At 40.2% G+C, this 13,937-nt stretch overlaps 1 protein-coding gene and 1 pseudogene across 3 annotated transcripts in view; one reads left to right on the top strand and one right to left on the bottom strand.

Annotated features, from left to right (window-relative positions):
* The window catches only part of GARRE1 (granule associated Rac and RHOG effector 1), a 104,322-nt gene that overhangs the window by 74,773 nt on the left and 15,612 nt on the right, over positions 1–13,937 (top strand). For all 3 annotated transcript variants that reach the window (XM_075537654.1, XM_075537652.1, XM_075537653.1), the window contains 5 exons: positions 6,437–6,577; positions 7,196–7,291; positions 7,388–7,549; positions 8,491–8,649; positions 10,943–11,040. In XM_075537654.1, coding sequence (XP_075393769.1) covers positions 6,437–6,577; positions 7,196–7,291; positions 7,388–7,549; positions 8,491–8,649; positions 10,943–11,040 — 656 coding nt within the window. The remainder of the gene's footprint in view (positions 1–6,436; positions 6,578–7,195; positions 7,292–7,387; positions 7,550–8,490; positions 8,650–10,942; positions 11,041–13,937) is intronic.
* On the bottom strand, positions 18–302 carry LOC142432519 (NADH dehydrogenase [ubiquinone] 1 beta subcomplex subunit 3 pseudogene; annotated as a pseudogene).

The raw sequence follows: 13,937 nt of genomic DNA, 5'->3' as shown, positions 1-13,937 counted from the left end.
TTTTCCAGGAACTAGCTTCAGTGATCCGTCTTATCTTTATGCGGGGACTCCAGGAAATACTCAGCCCCTGCAGCTATCACGAAGGCAGCAAATCCCCACTTGAATCCTTTCAATATTGCACCAAGAAAGGAAATTTTGTTTGCAGATCCACCCATGTATCTCCAAGCTTCAGTGCGGCCCCATGGATCTCTTAGCCCCTGTGTAGCCAGCTTCTCCTGGGCAATCTCTAGTGGTGTCCCTTCTATCTTCCACTGTCTATAATCTGAAAGTCCCATTTTATGATGTTCATGTCCAGGGGCCATGTCTACAGGAAGAGATACTGAAGGCAATCTGACTCTCAGGACATTCAAATTTTAATCTTCCAGCTGGAGCCCCCGTTCTACTTTTTCAAAGTTATACAACTGAATGAAGACATTTAGAGTAACTAGTTGTGTAATTCTACCTTTAATCAATTTACTTTTTCCTTCACTATTAAGTCCCCTTTTCTCCCCTCCCTTCCGCCCTTGATAACTACTAATAAATTTAGGTCTCTGTATACTTAACTTTTCTTGTGTTTCTAGATAATTGAGGTCATAACAATGATTGTCCCTTTTTGACTGATTTATTTCACTTAGCATAATGTCTTCAAGCTCCATCCATACTGTAGCATGTTTTAATTTCTCTTGTTGAGTAGTAATCCATTGTATCTATGTACCACATATTTTATATATTCATCTATTGATGGACTTCTCGGTTATTTTTACCTTTGGCTATATAAACTAGTGTTGCAGTGTACACTACTATACATGCTTCTTACTCAAAGTCTGTTCTCAAGTCCATTGGGCCCATAGGACTAGAATTGCTGGGTCATACAGTGTTTCCAGAAGAAGGCACAGATCTATTGTGGAAGAAGTACAGCCAGAATGCATTTTAGAAGCAAGAATGACAAAACATTATCTTAGGTCAGCGTTTCTCAGCCTTCCTAATGCCGCGACCCTTTAATATAGTTCCTCATGTTATGGTGACCCCCCCCAACCATAAAATTATTTTCACTCCTATTTCATAACTAATTTTGCTACTGTTACGAATCAGGCGACCCTGTAAAAGGGTTGTTCTACCCCCCAAAGGGGTCACGACCCACAGGTTGAGAACTGCTGTCCAGGTTCATTGCTTCTGATAATGAGAAACCAGTCCCTAGAGAAGGACATCATGCTTGGCAAATTAGAGGATTAGCGAACAAGAAGACCTTCAACAAGATAGACTACCACAAGGGCAGCAACCGTGGGCTCAAATATAGCCACGGCAGTGAGGATGCCACAGAACCAAGTAATGTTTCAGTCTATGCTCCCTCAGAGTTGTAACTCTGTGGTACCTAGCAACAACAACAAAAATAGTAGTCATTCCAATGTGGCTTTACCATTTTGCAATCCCATCAGCAGTGACTGGAGTTTCCAGTTCTGCTACATTCTTGACGACATTTTGTTGTTTTCTGGTTTTGTTGATCGTAGCCATTCTTGTGGAAGTGAAATGGTTTTCATTTGCACCCCTCTGATGGCTTATGACGCTAAATAAGCATATTTTCATGTATTTGTTGTCCATTTGAATATCTTCTCTTGTAAATTGTCCATTCTGTGGTTGGATTACTTGTGTTTTTGTTAAGTTTACAATGTTTTATATATTGGGGGGGTATGAGATTTTTGTCAGATATAAAGTTTCTGTAGATAATCTAATGTACAAATGTGCTTGCCACATGGATGTGTGTATGGATTATGATAAGAGTTGTACAAGCCCCCAATAAAGTGATTTTTTTTAAGATAATCTCCTAGGTGTTAACCTTTCCCCTTTTTTGGTAAAATCTTTTGGTAAATGTTTCTAATTTTTATGCTGTTTGTGTTTCTGTTAACTCTATTAGGTAACCATTGTTGAAAGCTAAGCTTTGTAGATAGCACTGCCTCTGCTTGTTTTTCTAAGGATTTCATCATTTTAGTTTGCACATTTAGCTCTTTAATCTGTTTTGAACTTGTTTCTGTGTATGGTGTGAGGTAAGGATCCTGTTTCATTTGTCTACAAGTGGAAATCTAGTTTTCCCAGAATTATTGATTGAAGAAACTCTTTTTCTTAAAGAGACTTGGCACCCTTTTAAAAAATAAGCTGACCATAGATGTATGGATTTATTTCTAAACTTTCAATTCTATTTTATTGGTCTGTGTGTCTGTTACCATACCAGTACCAGGTGGTTTCGATTACTGTAGCTATACAGTGTGTTTTAAAATCAGGAAGTGTGAGTCCTGTTTTGTTTAGCCGCTTTCTAGCTGGCCCAGCTCCTCTCCGCGGAAGCCATTGTTTTGATTGGACCCTTTTTTAAAGACACTCTAGTGCGGCTCAGACAGACGCGTTACTGAAAGAACCTGTTCAATACCCACTGATTGCAAAATCCATGTATGTAATTAACTGGAATCCTTTTTTGATTTATCCGCATAACTCTTCTGGCAGATTTTGTCTTAAAGTCTTCTTTGTCTGACGTTAAGACTACTACCCCAGCTCTCATAGGGTTATTATTTGTACAGAATAGTTTTCTCCTTCCTTTGACTTTCAACCTATTTGTCCTATATTTAAGGCATGTCTTGTAAACAGCACATAGTTGGATCATGTTTTGTTTTGATTTTTTAATCATTTTATTGGGGGCTCTTACAACTCTTGTTCCAAACCATACATCAATTGTATCTGACATATTCATACATATATTCCATCGTTCTTTTCTAGACATTTACTTTCCATTGAGCCCTGGAGATCAGCTACTCCTTTTTACCCCTCCCTCTCCATCCCACACTGTGGCCCCCTGATAGATTGTAGATTGTTCATTATTTTTAAATCTCACTCCAACCACCGCCTCCCTTCCCCTCTGGTTTCTGTTGGATAATGTTTCTTTCTTTTTTTTTTTGATAATGTTTCTTTTTAAAATTTTTTTTAAATCATTTTATTGGGGGCTTGTACAATTCTTATCACAATCCATACATGCATCCATTGTGTGAAGCACATCTGTACATTTGCTGCCATCATCATTTTCAATACATTTGATTTCCACTTGAGCCCCTAATATCAGCTCCTCATTTCCCCCTCCATCCCTGCTCCTCCCTCCCTCCCTCATTATCCTTCATAATTCATAAATATTATTTTGTCATATCTTACACTGTGTGATGTCTCCCTTCACCCACTTTTCTCTTGTTCATCCCCCAGGGAGGGGGCTTTATGTGGATCCTTGTAATCAGTTCACCCTTTCTACCCCCTCTTCCCTCCTCCCTCCCAATATCACCACTCTCTCCACTGTTCCTGAGGGGTTCATCTGTCCTGGATTCCCTGTGTTTCCAGTTCCGATCTGAACCACTGTAAATCCTCTGGTCTAACCAGGTTTGTAAGGTAGAATTGGGATCATAATAGTGGGGGCGGTGGGGGGGGGGCCGAGAAAGCATTTAAGAACTAGAGGAAGGTTGTGTGTTTCATCGATACTACACAGCACACTGAGTGACTCATTTCTTCCCCACTACCCCTCTGCAACGAATGTCCAGTTGTCTACGGATGGGATGGGCATTGGGTCCCCATACGCACTCCCCCTCATTCATGATGATATGATTTTTTGTTCTTGGGTGCTTGATACCTATTCTCTTCGACCCCTCGTGATCACACAGGCTGGTGTGCTTCTTCCATGTGGGCTTTGTTGCTTCTGGGCTAGATGGCCACTTGTTTACCTTCAATCCTTTAAGACCCCAGATACTATATCTCTCCATAGCCTGGCACCATCAGCCTTCTTTTTTTTTTTTAACATTTTTTAGGGACTCATACAACTCTTATCACAATCCATACATACATCAATTGTATAAAGCACATCTGTACATTCTTTGCCCTCATTTTCAAAGCATTTGCTCTCCACTTAAGCCCTTTGCATCAAATTCTCTTTTTTCCCCTCCCTCATGAGCCCTTGATAATTTATAAATTATTATTTTGTCATATCTTGCCCTGTCCAGCGTCTCCCTTCACCCCCTTTTCTATTGTCCGTCCCCCAGGGAGGAGGTCACATGTAGATCCTTGTAATCGGTTCCCTCTTTCCAACCCACTTCCCCTCTACCCTCCCAGTATCGCCCCTCACACCCCTGATCCTGAAGGTATCATCTGCCCTGGATTCCCTGTGCCTCCAGCTCCTATCTGCACCAGTGTACATCCTCTACTCTATCCAGACTTGCAAGGTAGAATTCGGATCATGGTAGTTGGGGGGAGGATGCATTTAGGAACTAGAGGAAAGTTGTACTCTTCGTCAGTGCTACATCGCACCCTGACTGACTCATCTCCTCCCCTAGACCCCTCTGCGAGGGGATCTCCAGCAGCCGACAAATGGGCTTTGGGTTTCCACTCTGCACTTCCCCCTTCATTCACTATGGTAAGATTTTTTTTTCTGATGATGCCTGATACCTGATCCCTTCGACACCTCGTGATCGCACAGGCTGGTGTGCTTCTTCCATGTGGGCTTTGTTGCTTCTGAGCTAGATGGCTGCTTGTTTGCATTCAGTCTTTTAAGACCCCACATGCTATATCTCTCCATAGCCTGGCACCATCAGCCTTCTTTACCACACTTACTTATGCACACATTTGTCTTCAGAGTTGATAGGGGAAGGTGAGCACACAATGGTGGTTTTTGTTCTTTGGTGTCTGCTACCTGATCCCTTCCACACCTCACGATCACACAGGCTGGTGTAATTCTTCTCTGTGGGCTTTGTTGCTTCTGAGCTAGATGGCCGCTTGTTTACCTTCAATCCTTTAAGACCCCAGATGCTATATCTTTTGTTAGCCGGGCACCATCCGCTTTCTTCACCACATTTACTTATGCACACGTTTGTCTTCAGCAATTGTGTTGGGAAGGTGGTTATCATGGACTGACCGTTTAGTTGAGCAAAGTGTTCTTGTATTGAGGGAGTATGTGAGTGGAGACACAATGTCCATCTGCTACCCTACTACTAAACCTTTAAATATATATAGAGAGAGATCTATTTCCCCCATAATCATAAATATATTTACATATGTACATGCCTGTATTTAGGCCTCTATGTATGTCCTTTGCTTCCTACTTCTTTCCTCTATTTCTTTTGGCTTTCCTCTTATCCCACTATCATGCTCAGCCTTCATTTGGGTTTCAGTAATTCCTCTCCATTACATTGCCCTTGATCACTCTACCAGTCCTCCCACCCCTTCCTTGCCAGTGGTTTTGAATCATTTGTTGTTCCCTTGTCCCTGGTTGGTTAACACCTCTTCCCTTCCCCCACCCCCACTCTCCCATGCCCCTCCCCAACCATTGGTCCTGATGTTGTCTTGTCCACATTGTTTATCCAGCCTATCTTATCTAGATAGACCTGCAGAGATAATCATCTGCACATAAAATCTCAACAGCGCCAAACAAAGTAACACATAAAAACAAGGCAGATAATGTTTTTCAAGTTCACTCTCCTACTCTCTTGCTTCTGATTGGAGCATTTATTTTATTTGCATTTAATATAATTACTGTTAAAATTACTCTTATCATTTTATTTTTTGTGTATCTTTCAACCCTTTTTTGTCTTTGTCCTTTAGTACTACTTGCTTTTATGTTTTGTTTGGTTACTGTAGTGAGGCTTATTGTTCTTTTCTCCTTTTATATATATATTGTTTTAATATTAATGACAGCCATGAATAATACATTTTGAAAAATAGTTTTATTGGGGGTTTGTACAACTCCTACTACAATCTATCCATCCATCCATTGTGTCATGCACATTTGTACATTTGTTGCCATCATCATTCTCAAAACATTTGTTTTCTACTTGATCCCTTGGTATCAGCTCATCATTTTTCCCCATTCCCCCTTCCCTCATGAACCCTTGGTAATTTATAAATTATTATTATTCTGTCATGTCTTACATTATCTGACATCTCCCTTCACCCACTTGGTTTTCTGTTTTCCCTCAGGGAGGGGGTTATATGTATGTTTCATTGTTGAGATACTGTACCCTGGGATAATATATTTAAGTGCTTGAGTTGATAGCATTCTAAATTAAGTTGGTAGCAACTCAACTTTAATAACATTTCAGTGTATTGTTTTATGCTTTTGTTTTGTTCTGTATTGATGTGACTTTTTAGTTTAGTTTTGTGTTGTTTAAAAAAAATAACCAAAACTGGAAACCAGGATCCTAGGTGATATTTTAAAAACAAAATATGTGAGTTTTCTTTCTCTCTGGTTTCCAAAGTAGTTTCTAAACTGTTTGCTTTAGCTTCAGATTGATTTGTCCGTGTGTCTGCTCACTTTGACATACAAATGATCCAGAACCTCTGCTTTATATCTGGTGTGGTTTCTTGCTGTGTTTTATATAATTTTTTGAACTGTGCTAGTATTTGCAGCACTCTCTTACCTGCTAATCACTCACTCACGTTGCAGGCCACATCTAGACTAAGAGAAAGAGGATGTGATGGCTGCCTGGCAGGAATTGAAGTTCAGCAGCTCTTCTGTTCTCAAAGTGCAGCAATTCCTGACCACCAGCTGAAGGAACTGAACATCAAAATTGACAGTGCTTTGCAAGTAAGTTTTTGAGGGCTAGTATATCGATGTTTGAGGAGCCCTGGTGCTGTAGTGGGTACAGGTTGGCTGCTAAAAGCAAGGTCAGCATTTCAAAACCACCAGCCTTTCCTTGGGACAGAAGACAGGGCTTTCTATTCCTGTAAAGAGATGCAGTCCTGGAAACGTACGGGGCAGTTCTACCCCGCCCTGTAGGGTTGCTGTGAGTCGGCATCGACTCCGTGGCCCTGAATGATTCTGACTTTTGAGGAATGGGAAAGAAGGAAGCCTTAAATTTGTTGTATTTAACCAAATGCAAAGTGTAATAAAATAATAACTGGCCTGAGCTATTTTAATAAGTATTCTTTTTTCTTTCTCACTGTCATTGAGTCTGTTGATTCATTGTGACCCCTTTTGGGTTTCTAAGACTGTAATTGTTCATGGAAGTACAAAACCCAGTCTTGGTCCTGAAGAGCTAGCTGCCAGTTGCTTCGACCTGCTACCATGTGGATCGCAGCCCAACTTGTAACCACTATGCCTCTAGGGCTCTATTTTATAGAAGTTTTAAATTTCTCTTTTTATTAGACTTTATTGTGTTATATTCTGCTGTATGATCTTGATTCTTGAACCATATTCTTGCAGGCATATAAGATAGCTCTGGAAAGCTTAGGTCACTGTGAATATGCAATGAAAGCTGGCTTCCACCTGAATCCAAAGGCAATTGAAGCAAGTTTACAGGTATACTTTTATTTCTGGTAACATCTCCTATGTACTGTGTGCCATGATAGAGGGAGCCCGGGATCACTGTGCTTCTCCTGTCGAAATCTTTTCCAGGGCTGCTGCAGTGAAGTGGAAGCCCACCAGACAGGGAGGAGGCAGACTCCCTCGCAGCCCATGCAGTGTGAGCTCCCCACCGTCCCTGTGCAGATAGGATCGCACTTCCTGAAGGGTGTCTCCTTTAACGAGTCGGCCGCCGACAATCTGAAACTTAAGACGGTAGCTTTCCATGGGGTTCCAACAGCCCAAGTGTGAATTTTAAAAATAGGGTTCTTAAGGGAAACCGTGAACTTGTGAAGAATGTATATTAAAAAACTAAAGTCAAAGTCAAGGCAGGAGGCATTGGCTTTCTACCTCAGTGAGCTGGTGTATATAAAAAAGCTGACCTATAGAGAGTTTTTTTTAATGAGATGGTTGCCAGGTTGCTTTTATTTATAACTTTTAACTCTTTCACACAAAGAGATTTTAAAGGTACTGGATAATAAAATTGTGATTAATATTACAAAGTAGACTTTAACAAATTGAGAGGTTTTGTCACAATATTGTAATAGTGAACATTTATAGAGCATCTTCTGTGTCAGGTATTGTGCCAAGTACTTTGAGGGCACTTATTGTCTCATGTAATGCTCTTGTATGAGGTGGGTTCAGCCTCCCCTCACCACCCCCCCACCGGCCTGCCACGGGGCAAACAGGGGAAGTGAGACCCCACAGCTCATAGAGCCAGAGAGTAGTAGAATCTGAGTTTATGCAATTTGTTTTCCAAACCGTGTATACCTAACCACTTGGCCATCCAAATTACAGTTGAGGTTTTGATTGGCATTGACTTTTACAAGATGAGTTCATTTCCTTATTCAGAGGAATTAACTCAGAATTCCTTCATTTGCCTCTATAAATTTCTATATGGTACTATATTTTGTGCTAGTACAGAAATTAAATGTGTATAGTAGTGGTTTAGGAAATCTCAGGGTTGAGGAAATCCCTGAGAGTGACTAATTAGAAAATTTAGTTAAGAAATTAAAATGACACAATTTGGATTTAAACAAAAATGCTCTTTACTTGAGAATGACTGTGTACCTATATAAATCAATTCCTACAAATGTTAGAACCTTGCATGGCATTGATCTTGTGATATGATGGACTCTCCTCTTACCAATCTGTAGCATGCGATGTTACAGCTGATTAAAGAAGCAGGCTGCTATAATGGAATCACACCCAGGGACGATTTTCCTGTGACTGAAGTGCTGAACCAGGTGTGCCCATCCGTGTGGCGGGGGGCCTGCAAGACTGCCGTGCAACTGCTGTTTGGCCAGGCTGGATTGGTGAGTGAATGTGTGCATGACAGATGGAAGAGAGAGAGCAGATTTTCAGGCACATGAGGATGTGGCTGTATGCACACAGGGCAAACACTGAATGATTAAATCTTAAGGTTTTTTTCCCCTTTGCAGAATGATGTATTCATAGGGGGCCCAATTTCAAAAAGATGGTGTAGAATTATATTTATAGGGAACTCTTGTAGCATGTGGGCTAAGCATTGGGCTGCTAACCACAAGGTTGCCAGTTCAAGGCTAGCAGCCATCCCATGGGAAGATGAGTCTGGTTGCTCCAGTAAAGATTTGCAATCTTGGAAACCCTAAGAAGCAGTTCTACCTGTCCTGGATAGGGCTCACGATGAGTCATTCACCACAGTACAGGGGATGGCTTTGGATTTGTTCATTGGCTTGACTGAGCCCTGCATGGCCTGACCTGACTAGCCCGTAGTTACAGTGAATATCTTTCTATTCCTCAAATTTGTGCTCCTTTACCTGTCTGATCTTTACATGGCTCACTATTTCTCATGTGTTTTTTGTCAGCTAATGCCACCTCCTCAGGGGGGCAGCTGCCTCTGACAATGCTAGGGTAAGCGGTGCCCCGTTCACAGCAGTTTGTGTCTGAACTCTACAGCGCTCTCTTAGCCATCAAATAATAACATCACAAAAAGAATGGCTTCGGTTGGGTTTTTTTTTAACACCTTTGGGGCGAATGAAAACTCTTGCCAAAGGGAGGTGAGATCAGGATGTCAGAATCTGAAAGCAGTGTTTCAGTGTGACGCCTGTGGCCCATATAATTTCATGTGCTTGACCTTACTTTTCTCAAATTAAACTACAGCCTCTGGACACACACGACATTGTAGTCAGAGGGAAGAAGAAGAAATTAGAAATGAAGGACTAATGAGAAAACCGAGGAGAGCTTGTTAGTTTTGATTTCTGCTTTATGCAAGAAAATGGCTGTTGGCAGAAAACTGTTCTTCTGTTCGTGCACATGAGGGCTCGGGTGATGCAGGGTGGCCAGGTCATTTAAAGGGTTTGATGGGTGCCTATTGGTTTCGCAACCCCGAAGGAAAAGAGTGAACCACTCCTAACTTTAAATGGAGCCTTATTTCCAAAGGTCATTTAACAAACTGGGAGAACAATGGCATGGCAGGGCGTTCTTAGGGAGAAGTGTGTAAAAGGATCTGTTTTGAGAAAACAGTGTAGGTTAAAAGAAAGAAAGTCCTATGTTTTTCTGGGAGCACAAAATTATTCCTATTTCCCTACCCCTTGATCGCAGGAACCTTTGTGTGTGGCTGACAAAGAAGCTTTAGATTGTTTCTGGGTAAGGAGACACCTGCCTTGTTCAACAATGGGTTTTCCTGGGACAGGAAGTTTGTTCCAAAGGCCACTGCAGGCCAGCTGTGAGAACTCTGTGTTTATAGCAGCAGCAAACATGTGTCCTAATTAGAGGCAAGATTTGGAATCCGGCATAGCTTTACCCCTTCTGAAGAATCGCTGATTTGTTTTCAAAGTGTTCGGTCCTTTTCTTTCTCTGAAAATACGTGCATTCCGCTATCAAATGCTGTCGGGTACAGCAGCTACTATATCACTTGTGTACTATTACACTCTCCTCCAAATCAGAGGAAATCATTGAGGGAACAGTTGGTTCTTTTTCTTCTTCATGTGTTTCTGGCTTTATTGGTTAAGAGTAGTACAATTGAAAAAAAATAAAGAATGGTACAATTGGGAGGATGAGGTTAAAAATATCTTCATCCATGTATTCAGTTATTATAAAGGCTTTCTAAAGCACTGGATTAATTTTTTAAATGTCATTATTACTTTTTTATATTCACAAAGTTGAACCCTTTGCCATTGATTCTGACCATTAGTGACCCTACAGGGCAGAACAGAGCTGCCCCACGAAGCTTCCAAAGCTGTGAGTCTCTATGGAAATGGACTCCCACATCTTTCTCCTGTGGGGCAGTTGGTGGATTTCAGTTGATGAGCTTTTGACTGCCAAGTGTGGAACCACTGTACTATAGGGCTCCAGGTTTATATTCAGAGGGTAAAAAAATTCCAAGATAAAGGAAACATTGATTTCTCATTAACCTATTTGTAGTTTGGATAAAGTGTTTAGCATGCTTGCAAAATTCCGTATATCTTGCACCTAGAATTCAGTGTTTGCTGAAATATTATTGTTGATTCCATCATCTTTATTACTTACTGCCATTGTCTTCATCTGGGCGCTTGACTGGCCTTTGCATGATTCATTTGTAATCCATTTTCCTCTGAAATCAGGTGGTTGTTTTTGTTTCTCTCTTAGGTTGTGGTTGACACGGCACAGATTGAAAATAAAGAAGCCTATGCTCCCCAAATCAGTTTAGAAGGCTCCAGAATCGTGGTTCAAGTCCCTTCCACTTGGTAATGTCTTAAACTCTGATGGATGTTTGCATTTCTGTGGAATGATTGCTCTGTTTTAAACCCTGTGCCAGCTGACATGATAGGTCTTGTCTGTATAGCCTGATAGACAGTGGTCATGTATGTGATAATTGTTAGATTATGATGAGAAAACCAGGACATCTGAAAAATTATTGACTACTCCAACATAGAAAGATGAGGCTGCTTACGCCCAAAAAGACTTACAGCCAAGGAAACCCTATTATACTTTAGGGCAATGGGTTTTTGGGTGGAACAGGGTAACTAAAATATTTTCTATATACTTATATTAAAATGAGTAAGTTTGTTGTTTTTTCTTTGCTAGTGAGTCCACAGCTTCTTAACAGTTTATCCTTTTTTGACTTAGCAAGTGCTTCTCTAGAGCTGAGTGCAGAACATCAAATTCCTTCTCTCTCTCCCTTTTTAAAACTTTTTTGTGGTAAATTAAAGTGAGGGTTCTTCTTTTCTTTTGCCTTTCCCAACTACAGCCGGATGATATTGAACCCATGTTACTGTAGATTTCAGTCTGAGTAATAGTCTTATTTAATTATATTTATGTAACTTCTAGTAAATAAGTGATTTTTCTTAATTTATTTTAAAAATTCCTCCTTCTACCCTATGGGGAAAAAAGCTACTACAAAAATAAGAAAATGAGCAAAAAAATAAGAAGAAGAAAATGAGCATGGCACTGATCGGGTAAATCAGAAAAGAAGAAATAGGTCAATTAATACATGAAGAAAATATTTAACTTTATTTAATAATCAAAGAAAGGCAAAGTAAAGAAACAATTTGAAGCCATTTTGCCCAACACATTGTTAGATTGTTTTAGAATAATAATATGGGGTTTTAGCCAGAATGTATAAAAACAAGTACAGACCTTGTTAAATGGAGACTAAATTGCAGAAATCTTACTAACCGTACGTATCTATCTTTACAAGTGTGTATATAGATTTAGCTATATAGATTTGAATCATAACGTTATTAGTAAATAGTAAAAATTAAGCCCAAAAAGGATCACAGTCTTGGTCAATTGGCATAACATAGCCCATAAAGACAATGTTCAACATCCTAGTTTGTTAAGTAATGACGGAGGTCTTGAAGCTTGTGAGCAACCATCTAAGATGCAGTTATTGGTCTCTCCTTGTCTGGAGCAGAGAAAAGTGTAGAAAATCAAAGACTTAATTAACAGGACTAATGTATCACATGAACCACAACCTCCACTGTCCTGAGACCGGAAAAATTAGATGGTGCCCAGCTACCACTCTGATCAAGACCAGAGTAGATAGAACTAGACAGAGGGTGTGTGGCAGATATAAAACAAAATTCAAAATTATAAAAAAGACCAGACTTACTGGTCTGATATAGACTGATATTCTCCCTTGCCCCCAGCCTAAGGCCTTTAGACACCCTTCAGACCTGGTATTGAACCCACCCCCCCAGGAATCACCTTTCAGCCAAATAGTAGTCAAGCAGACCATTACCATCTCTGAGAAACTCAGCTCTGTCAAGCATTTGCCTAGAAACGAAGCTTAGAAAGCAGAAGGGACAAGATAGAAGAATGGATGGAAATAGGGAGCTCAGTGAAAGAGTACTGTTACACCGAGGGGATTGTAACTAGTATTACACAACAAAAGGAGTACAAATTATCCCTGTAAACTTTCACCCAAGCCACCTCGAACAGGGAAAATTAGGCCCATCTTGGAAGAACTGTTGCTATTAAAATCCTAAGGTGGGTGAATGTTTGTGTAGGAAATATTTAATCCATTTAGGTAGGAAGAGCTAATACTAAGCTGATTTGTATGGACTAAAATGGTAGCAAGATAAATGAGTTGCACACGGAGACTTCAAAAAATTGGGGGAAATTTTCCTCAACATTTTTTGAAGTAGCCTTGTTTTTGAGCCACTGCCCCTCTTTGAAATGTAAGGATGCAACGGGTGATTCTGCTGCTGACAGTGTTCCCAACTTCCTGATATAGCAAATAGAGTTGGCAGTTCATTTTATATCTCAAAACTTTCCTGCCCCCTCCTTACAATGGAAACTTAATGCTGGAGATAAGACTACTTGTATTTCCTAAAATTAATGTTATATTATACAAACATCTATCTTTACAAATTAAAAGCTTACTTTTCTGTAAGATTTTTCTCTTCCTAAATTCTTTTTTTTTTTCTTCCTAAATTCTTAATATGATCTTGCAATATATTGAAAAATATTAAACTAACTAGAATCCTCGTTTTGAATATAACATCGAACTTTTGCCTAACCCAAACCCACTGCAGTCAATTCAACGTGTAGTGATTCCATAAGGCAGAGTAGAACCGCATCACAGGGTTTCCCAAGCGATCCGTTGTTATTGTGGAAGCCGACTGCCTCATCTTTCTCCTGCAGAGCAACTCGTGGACTTTCAGCTAGTTGCCCACTGCACCACCAGGGCATCTGGACTGTGGGCTAGCGTATGTTGCCCAGTATCAACATATTTGAACACCCCCTTCCTTGAAACTCTTTTTAACCAGTTCTTCAAACGCTCCCTCTGCTGGCTGCTTTTGGTAAAAATACAAAGTTTTAAGGCATTTTGTTTTGTTTTATCTCTTTCAAATCACAAAATACATTTATTGAATAAAACTCAAACCGATGTGGTCGGCTTGACTTCAGAAGAATGAAATTCTTAGCAAAGTGAGTACAGAATGTATCATGCTTTTCTTTTGTTAAAGTGAAATGTCCTGCACCAGATAGGCTTTGTGTGTGTGTGTGCGTGTGTGTGTGTGTGTGTGTGTGTCTGTGATAGAGAACTTTGTATCAAAGAGTACTTGTATATTAAGAAAACATCCTGGCCTAGTCCAGATCAAATCCATAAGTCCAATATTAGCCCATATGTCCGATACCA

The sequence above is a fragment of the Tenrec ecaudatus genome, chromosome 18 (genome assembly GCF_050624435.1).
Source record: "Tenrec ecaudatus isolate mTenEca1 chromosome 18, mTenEca1.hap1, whole genome shotgun sequence".
In the NCBI taxonomy this organism is placed as follows: domain Eukaryota; kingdom Metazoa; phylum Chordata; class Mammalia; order Afrosoricida; family Tenrecidae; genus Tenrec; species Tenrec ecaudatus.
The sequence above is the reverse complement of the archived record's forward strand: the minus strand, read 5'-3'. Positions and strand labels throughout refer to the sequence as shown.